The 10,176-nt window shown below is 32.7% G+C and overlaps 1 protein-coding gene across 1 annotated transcript; it reads right to left on the reverse strand.

Annotated features, from left to right (window-relative positions):
* Nucleotides 1–4,211: 4,211 nt before the first annotated feature.
* Nucleotides 4,212–8,534, reverse strand: LOC112747542 (3-ketoacyl CoA thiolase 1, peroxisomal-like). The gene is made up of 14 exons (XM_072218642.1): nucleotides 8,090–8,534; nucleotides 7,765–7,841; nucleotides 7,574–7,658; nucleotides 7,100–7,226; nucleotides 6,836–6,934; nucleotides 6,690–6,757; nucleotides 6,487–6,594; nucleotides 6,324–6,401; nucleotides 6,102–6,234; nucleotides 5,918–6,014; nucleotides 5,507–5,630; nucleotides 5,291–5,399; nucleotides 5,075–5,152; nucleotides 4,212–4,653 (listed from the first exon to the last, which is right to left on the reverse strand). Exons 1-14 carry the CDS (start codon nucleotides 8,192–8,194, stop codon nucleotides 4,610–4,612), a joined length of 1,332 nt encoding a protein of 443 aa, XP_072074743.1. The 5' UTR covers nucleotides 8,195–8,534; the 3' UTR covers nucleotides 4,212–4,609.
* Between the last annotated feature and the right edge of the window lie 1,642 nt (nucleotides 8,535–10,176).

Here is a 10,176-nt window from a genome sequence, read left to right on the forward strand (position 1 = left end):
AGAAATCAAACGGGCTGAATAAATAATAACCAACCCAAGCCCGAATTGATCACTTAAAGCTGATCCCTCCAAAGTGCATTCCTCAAAGGCAACGTTCACTTTTTCCTCTTCGGTCAGAATCTAGAGAAAGAGAGAGAAAGCTTAGTTCCTAAGCTATTCACCAAAGAAGAAAGAAAGAGAAGGATTAAGCAAGAAAGCCAGAGGTCAAATCACCCAAATCAAACAACATCAAGCTAAGGCAGAAGTTAAAGGTAACTTATTTCCTCTTGCATGCATCGTGATTTCTTCTCCTCTCTCCAACTCTCTGCCACTCCAAATTGGGATAAATGGAGAAAGTGATCTCTGTTAACAACTACTGTAAATCAATGGTCAAATTTGTTTTTTGGAGACAAAGTAGCATCTCAAGGGTTCAGATGTGGAATTGCCATTGAAAATATTTTTCCTTGCTTCCCTGAGGCTTTCGGTCAAGAAAGAAAGTTAGAACCAAAATTTCCTAATTTGAGGATTAATGGAAGAAAGTGAAAAAGCAAGTTGGTAGCACACAGCTCAAGGAGTTGACTTGGAGAAAGCAACTCAACAATATGCAAGGAGATACAAAAAAAAGTTTTTTATCATTCTGAAGACAAGGAGAGAGAACCAATCTTTTTGAGGTTAATGTTTTGAGAAGAGTTCTCTGAACAAGTTCATCAACTTAGATAGTGCTTCCTAGTCAAAGGAGGATTTTGCCAGAATGAGGAACTAAATCAAAGGCAAGCAAATTTAGTTCATCACATAGCAAAGAGACTGTTGAAGCATCAATCTCCTTCATATTTTACAGATTGTAATTTTCTTTTTAATGTTTATCTTTCTGTAATTTTTTTATGTAAAAGGCAGAATGAGAGAGTTCAAGTAAAAGCCTAAGAGTGGAAAGAGGCAGAGAGAAACACTTGAGTGAAAAGTCTAGAGTGATTTCAGATTTCTTTAGATTGATTCATTGTCTTGTATCTTGTACCTGTGAGGTACCCCTTTCTTAGTTAGGTGAGCACTAAGAGTGAAAAGTTAGGTATTAGCATAGACAAGTCAAGTCAGGTTAGAACTTGAGAGTGAAAGGATTGGGTCAATCCTGTGGAATTGGTGTATGTAATACTTTAACTGTAGTAAAAATTTCACCACTGTTGTGGTGGAGACTGGATGTAGGTTGCATTGCACAAGGCAACTGAACCAGGATACATGATGGTGTCAGCTTCTCTTTTTTCCTCTTTGTTCTGTTTTCTGAAATTCATGAGACAAAATGAAATTGTCTCATAAATTTTCTGCTACTGAATTCAAACAGATTCAGACTGAAAGTGTGTTCTAAAAGGGTTATTTCATTAAAGTAAAAGAAGGTTATAGATTCAATCCCCCTCCCCCTTCTTTAAGCCTTTTACAACCTTCAACCTTTATAAAGGGATAAAAGTAAAATACTTAACTGTTAAAGATCCACAAGAATTATGGGCAAATTTAAAAGATATGAACACCAAAAGACTATGCTATTGTCTAAAACTCGTTCGAGTGGATACATTTAAGGTTGTAAGATTTTAAAATAATCTGTGAATATAATTTTACAGTTTTTAAAATAAATTTTCAATTGAAATTATATGGTCAAAAAGTCACAGATGAGAACTTTTTCCTGAAGTGAGTGCGGCATCTCATAAATATAAAAGAAACCATGGTCAGAATAACATTTGAAATCGTGGTCGTGGCCGTGGACATGAACATAACAAATGGAATAATAGGATTCCTACTCATAACCAAAAGTGGAATAGACATGAGAAGCATGCTCCGAGTAATAATTTACAAAATGTAAAAATTTTGTGTCACGATGTGGATTAAAATGGATAATTTATAACTAAGACTAATTTCTAGTTAACTCAACTAGGTTATATTTATAACTAATTCTATTTATTTAAAATTTTAAAATATAGTTACAATCTAGCACATCTATAACAAATATATTTATAATAATAATATTTTTATATTTTTTAATATTATCTTTATTTTTAATATATTTAAAAAAATATTATTCGATTTTCTGTTGTAATGAACGTAATATTTAAAATAATAATAGACTTTAGTAAAAGATATTAGTTAGATTTTTAGTATTATCTAAATTTTTTTATGTTTCAAAAAGATAATTAAGTATTTAGACAAAATATTAATTTCTTTAAAATTGTTGAGTGGTATCCATCTAATCAAATAATACATCAATTTGGTGGTTTCAATGCGCCTGAAAATCTTGTGTAAGGGTGGAAATAGGCCAGGTCAGGCCAGGCTTTACTCTTAACAGGTCAGGCTGTAATAGAGTAAATTTGCCTTAGCCTGTCCTATAGCTTGGTATAGGCTTTTTAATGAGTACTGAATCTAGTCTGTTGTTAAATTTGGCCTGACGTGAAGCCTGTCAATAGGTCTGTTTTTTTAATAATAATTAAATTTAAGATATAATTTAAATTTTAAAATTATAAAATATAAAATAATAAATTTATGAATAATATTGATATAAAATACACATATATAATTAAAGAGACAAATGACTGAGTAGATAAAAGTATTATTATAAGATAGAAGACCCAAGTTTAAATCCTTCTAATAGCATTTTTACTAGTATAATAAAATTCTCTATATATATTTGCAGGCTCAGACCAGTCTGACAGGCCTAACAGACTATTTCAAAAGCCTAAGTCTGACCTTTTAAAGAATATAGACTTTTTTAATAGTTTGAGTCTAAGTCTATTTCCTATTAGGCCAGACTAGACCAGGCCAACTGCAAGCTCCTGACACCCCTGGCCTATTTTTCACCTCTAATCTTTTAGACCTCAAAGATAACCACAATAGAAATTTAAGGAGCGTAATTATGAAATTTGAATTGACATTATTATTTCTAATCAGATTAAGGCTTGGGTCCATAAAAAAAAAATCATTAATAGAGGAGGAGATTACTTGTGAGTTGTGACTACGAACCTTCTAGCATATATACGAAGTGGTGTATCATCAACACGAGCCGCACAGGTTTTTTGCACGCTTGCACGACCCAAGCCTTGATCAAATCCTTGAACTATGCTAACATTTTAACTCTGTATCTAAACCAGCAAATTTTATTCGTGTTCTATCTGCATAATCAATATTTAATTTTATGTCATCTAACTACCATCACCATTAAAATAGATCTCAACAATATTTTTATACACAACATTCAAGAGCTTTCATAAATAGTGGCTACCTTTAAAGACAAGTGACCAACAATTGATTAGATTTCATATTTGATGTTTTATGACAATTTGTTGACGTAAGGACATTCTCTTTGAGCCGCTCTAACTTTTGATTTCATTATAGAGAAGGATCTTATAAAAGTTGATTAGATTTAGATTTTAATAGTAGCTTGCAGAACTTATTTGAGGACGACGATAATATTTACAAACTTTAAATATAGAAAAACATTTTGGATATCTCATATTTTTTAATTACTGTTGAAATAAGTGAGTAATTTTAGATTTAATAAATATATAATTAAAAATATTGTATAAATAAAATTATAGAGGTTAAGTTAATGTTAGTATTTTATATAGAGTATGTTCTGAATGTTAGTGACTATTATGTATCCTTGTCTGCAATACTCTACATTAATGCTCACGAAAACGATCTTTAGGTGCAAAACAGTGATTAACAATGATAAGTATAATTTCCATATCTCCACTTTGTACATTCATTTACTAACCCACCTACCATTCACGCTTCTCTATGCCATAAAAAACTTCAAGATTCTCTTTTTAGCAGACTGAATGTCGTATGCTAAATTGCTAATGCTACTTATCCATATGTACTCTTTAACATTAAAATTAAAAAAAAAATTAACAAATACTAATATAAATTTTTATTTCAATAAAAGATCTAATTTTATCTTTTTATTAATTGAAAATTCCAATTTTTCAAAAGTGAAGCATTACTTCCATATGGTTTATAAAAAGGACTTGTGATTAAATTAGATCCGTATATTTGTGCGGATCTTATCGCTTCTTAGTTGTCAATTACAAATAAATTTCAAACTGCATTATTTAACGAATAATTGTCTCTAAAACAGATCATTTGTCTTTTAAATTGATATATATATATATATATATATATATATATATATATATATATATATATATATATATATATATATTACTCGTATCCTTATATATTAAAAAGAACAGAAGAAAACAAAACAAATATAATATTTGCAATTTTATTAATGGTAATACTTGAAAGAGAAAGGTTGGGAACTAACTCTTTCAAACCAACATCTAGCCAACTTTTGTACCGTCTATCACTCTCTCTTCCCTTCCTCTTTAGTTGGCTTAAAGAAAAAATAAACTAAACTAAAATAAAATAAAAAACGTTTTAAGCTAGGACACAATTTCAGCATTACAGAGTTATATGGGCTGTGACAAATCAAAGGACATATTTATTTAATTATTTTTGCCATGATAAATTCCATTCTCTTTTACTCTTTTTCTCTCCCGTGTTTTAACCTTCCGATCATAACCTAATTCAAAATGAAAACACTTCAAATCATGTAATATCAAGAACATAATGACTAAACTTGCACAAATCTTCAATACTCCCTTTCAAATACAGCAGCAGCTCCCATGCCTGACCCTGAAATTGTGCACATTTCAATGATGTTAGTGTGTCACCAAGCAAGGACATGAAACCATCTTAAACTCACACAAGCATGTAGCAATAATTTGTTTGTTTTCTTCTTAGTTTGCATTTAAAATTGTGTAAATTACATGGACCTAATTGCAGCTATACATAAGCTAGACTAACAAAGTGCAACACAGCAACAGCATACAAGAACAGCCGCTTTCAAATTTGACCATTTTTCCAACTGTACCTTGAATGAATTTCCACAACTGACCTACCATCATTAATGATATAGTTCTCATTGAAAACGAATTTTCTGTTCAGGTGACTTGAAACAATAGAACTGATTTATATGTTTATGTTTTTTCTCCTAAGTGGTCAACAGGTTCTCTAGCATTTGAGTTGAAGAAAGAAGGCCAATAGAAGAACTCACCTATGCACATTGAGATTAAACCAAATCGATTGCCACGACGCTTCATCTCATTCAATAGAGTTGCAACACAGCGTGCACCTGGCACAAAATGGTAGCATGAATAAACACACCAATTCCAAGAATATCAAAGACAGCATCAGCTGACAAATGTTTAATAAATTTAACCTATCAAACTGTAAATTTGAGGAGGCTTCTATAAAAGTATCTCATTGTTACCTGTAGCGCCCAAAGGATGACCTAGAGCAATAGCACCACCATTTACATTGACCTTGTTACGATCAAGTCCCAATTTCTTGCAGGAATAAACAAACTGAGATGCGAATGCCTGCGTAACATTATATTTCTCAGTATATGATTTATTAACATTGAATTGCTTAAATGTAAAAGAAATAGTTCTTCTAGGTTAGCATTTTCAACTGGTAAAACCACTACCTCATTGATTTCAAACAAGTCAATGTCACGAAGTTCAAGACCAGCAGATTTCACTGCAGCTGGAATAGCAAATGCCGGGCCAACTCCCATAACAGCAGGATCTACTCCGACAGCAGCAAAACTCCTACAATAATTGAATATAGGATGCTAAGACAATTAAATACAATTATACTCATTTGTGAAATGAATTAATTCAAGTAACCTATCTAGTAGACATCTTTGGAATTAAATGAGCAGAATCAAATTAAGAGCTTAAAATGCTGCTTCTATATATTAATGTGGAATTCAGATATTATAAAACCTGCACTATAGGGATACTACTTGCAAAGGATACACATTGAACAATATATGCTGAACTGTTTCAAGATCCACTAATAACAAAATTACTTGTTCTGCGTGATTATTGTCTACCTGAAGGTTCCAATAATCGGAAGCCCCTTTTGCACGGCTACTTTTCTCTTCATGAGGAGAACTGCTGCGGCACCATCACTAACTTGGCTAGCATTACCTGAAATTAAAAATAAGAACTGAGAACGAAAATGTGAAAAGAAATTTAAACTGTAACAAACTTAACATTAACAGATTTCTTCAGCACCTGCTGTTGTTGAACCATCTTTCTGGAATGCAGGCTTCAGCTTTGCTAGATCCATTAAATTTGAGTTAGGCCGGATACCATCATCAGCCGAAACTATAATTTGCTTCTCTTCTCCAGTTTTTGGATCCAAAATCTACAGAAAAAACCATTAACAGTTTAGTACAATAGTACTATAACATTTCAAAATCTGCAATGAAACTTACATTGGAAGTTGGCACTTACCTTGGTAGAAACTGGTATAATTTCATCTTTGAATTTACCAGATTCTCTTGCAGCTGCAGCACGCTTGTGAGACTCAACCTAATTACGGAAATTAAAGGCGTTTGTACATTAAGTTAATCTTCTGAAAGATTCTTAGCATCTTAAATACAGTTCTCATACTCACAGCTGCCTCATCTTGCTCCTGCCTTGTCACACCATAACGCTTTGCAACATTCTCAGAAGTGATTCCCATTGGAAGAAGACAATCACGGGCTTGTTTAAATGTGTCTAGCTGTTAGAACAATAAAAAATAAAATAAAAAACTGAATAAACTATGTTTCAAAGGGCAAACAAAATATGAATTTGAAAAACACAACTCCACTATACCTTTGGGTTGCCAGTGCGAATAGTTGAAATGTTGTCCTGTGACATACTCTCCAATCCAGCTCCGATGCCTGTGTCAATCACAGGACAATTAGGCCGTAAACCGAAAAAACCATCACATTCATTTCACAGTCTGGATTCATTCTTACCAATATCATAGACCCCGGCTCTTATATAAGTGGCAACATCAGCAACAGCTTGAAGTCCTGATGAACATTGTCTATTCACTGTGCGAAGAGGTACCACCTCTGATTGAAAATCGAACGGAATCAGTCATATATTGGAAATTAAACTAAAATACTTACTAAATTCAAGCATTAGTTAAATCACATAGAAGTCAACTACATTCAGTGAAGTCAGTAAGAAACTTCATATGAATCATCATTCTTTTCCATCAGTTCTCAGAAACATACCGGGGAAACCTGCATAAAAGGCTGCCATTCTGCACTCAATTGCTCTCTCTGATCCGGGTCCGAGTACTGTACCAACTACTATATCTCCTACTTCAATTGGGTCAACATTTGTTTTCTCTATTACAGCCTAAATGGAAACCACAAATAAGAACTTATATCAAACCAAAAGTACTACCAAACAAGAAATGAATCTCGAGATCATTTTGAACCAAACCATTTCGAGATAGATAATTTCAATTCATTAACCATTATAAATGTTCACTAAGGGTACGTTTGGTTGGGGACAAAAATATGATGGAATTTTTCATGGATAAGTTCCATGTATAGCTTTACACATAAAATTCATCCATGAAAATGTACACCCAATTTTTACATCCAGGCAACAACCAAACATACCCCTAAATTGTTTTCATTTTCCTACTCGAAAATGTTTGTTTCATTATTTTCCTTATTTGAAAAGATTCTAGGTTTCACCTTCAAAACTGAGGCAAGTAGATCATCCGGAAGGGTATCCTTGAAGCCGCCACGCTTCGCTTTGCAAATGGCAGTTCGGTATGCACTGGCATTCAAGTGAAACTCGAGTCAAAAAGTTTAACAATCCCATCAATAAAATTATTATATCAGGAGTGAAAAATACAAAAATGATTGGAATTCATAATTCTTACGCTACAATCACCACATCATCATCTCTAGGTACACCTGGTTGCCCAAAAGCATAATTCCCAGCAGCACATATTGAAGCCTAACATGAAAAAATGGGTATGGGAGTTATGTTAGTTAATTATATATTACTATGAAAATATGAACAATATACACATATAGTTTAATTCAAATTACATTATTACAATTTTAAGATCAAATATACTTTCTCAGACAGAAACAAATAACCAAAAATTCAAAAATCATTCATTACATGCAAAAAACGCAACACAAAAAAAAAAATATATATTGAAGTGAAAGAATTATATATTCATTTAGACATAAGCTTACAGTGAGATCAGTTGATTGATTGTGTTGAATTGAGAACGATGAGTTCGTGGCACTGGGTTGAAGATGTTCAAGCAGCACCTTCTGCCTTTGAATAGCTTTCTCCATTCTTCACTCTTTTTTTTTTTTTGGTTTTGCTTTTTCTTCCTTTTTGTTTTGGCCTCTGTTCTGTGTTAATGAATAATGAGGTTGAACAAAGAGAAGTTAGGAAAAGGAAACAATTTATATTAGTAAGAAATTACAAAAAAGGGAGAAAAAGCAAAGAAAGTGACTACTCAATTTCTCTCAACTAACGTATCCAATTTCCGAACAATAAAATAAAATAAAGAAACATGCAGCAAGAACATTGACTCAACTGAGGTCGTCCACCTCCCCAACTTGGCGCTGTAAGCTCTGTTCACACTTCTTTGGGGTAAATAAAGAATAATAAATAAAATAAAAATCACACGTTTTGCACGAAAGCATTGTCCCTTCTTATAGGATCTCTTTCCTACCAAATACTCCGTCTAATTTATGTCTAACTGATCATTAATTTTTTTTTAAGTTTATTATATAAAATAGGTTTTTTCAACATATGGTTCATTTTTTTGTATATTATAAATCTTTGTGTGATATTCAATGATATTGTGTTTTTTTAATTTTACTATATACAAAACGTCAACAACGTATTGTATGTTAATTATTTTTTTAATTGACACAAAGAAAAATGTCAATAATATTTTATTTAAAGGCATATTTTTAAAATATTTTTCAGTAAAAACATCGTTAACGTATTGAAAAAAAATAAAAACATGAATGGCGTTTTATAAAAATGACAGCAATATTTTATGCTAAGAGAAATAAAAAATATAAAATTAACTATAAAAAAGTATTACATTGTGCTAAAACGTAAAAATAAAATATGAAAGTTTTGTTCTACATAAAAATAGAGTAACCAGAGTTTTGTTCTACAGAATATTCTCAATTTAGAGAGTAAAAAAGGTTTGTGAATGAATGTGATGAGTGTATAAAATAAAGAGTAATATTAGTTTAAAAATATACTATAATAGTTAGATTTTACCTCCTAGATATAATCCATGTATTATTGTTGATTTGTTGTTCATTTTTCAATAACATATAAAAGATTTAAGAATATACTTTTTTAAAGTGTAGATCATTAAAGACAAAAGAAAATCATAGATATTTTGTACAAATAGCATATATTAGTATTTGGTGGTTTCGACCAATTTCAAATAATACATACGACTGATGAAACTAGTTGTTACGGTGGGTAACCGGAGATTAAGAGAATGGATGACGTTGGTTGGCCCAATTGTCTGCAGAGGGTGGCTTTCGAGTAGGTTCGCTCGCAGGAGCCTCCTTCCGACTTGTGTACGTGAGTGAATGGGGGGTGGTACCTGCAAAGACACTTCGATGCCTAAGTTAGTAAGGGTGTTAGCAGGTCTAGAGAGTATTGGGCTTAGAGATACCTGAGGGGTGTCAGTGTATTTATAGTGGTGAGCCAATAACCACCATTGGAGTAGTGCCGTATCTTTTGGGTGTTAACCGTCCCTCTATCTTAGGGAGGTTAAGATATGGCTTGTTGAAGCGGTTAGAGAGATTTTAGGGGCGGTTACTCATTTGAATGAGTGCTTATCTGCCAGCTAATCTCATGTCCGACTTCTTTAGAGTAAGTCGTAGTTAGCACCGACTTCTTAGCATGAAGGTCGGTACTTAGCAAGGCTCAGTTCTTCGGATTAGGCCTTTTATTTGGACCTGGGCCTTTATCATTGGGCCAGGGTATGAACAGTGCCCCTACTTGAGCCCAAGGTCTATAAGACTTGGGTTCGAGTATTTTACTCGGGGTCATAGTCGACTTGTTGGAGGACCGACGTGATTTTTCCGCGTCTTTTTGGTTCTGACAGTTACGTCTAATCAAGCATCGTGTCCGTTAGGGATGTGCGTAGGCTTTGGTAACGGTGCATTCATTAATGACTGCCCTGCTTTTACCATTATGCCCCTTAGCATATTTATAAATACTTTCCCTCTCTTTCATTTTTTCGTTTCTGCAATTTTTCAAATTTCTTCTTTCTTTGTTCTTCATTCATTCG

Source organism: Arachis hypogaea, chromosome 2, assembly GCF_003086295.3.
Source record: "Arachis hypogaea cultivar Tifrunner chromosome 2, arahy.Tifrunner.gnm2.J5K5, whole genome shotgun sequence".
NCBI classification, from domain to species: domain Eukaryota; kingdom Viridiplantae; phylum Streptophyta; class Magnoliopsida; order Fabales; family Fabaceae; genus Arachis; species Arachis hypogaea.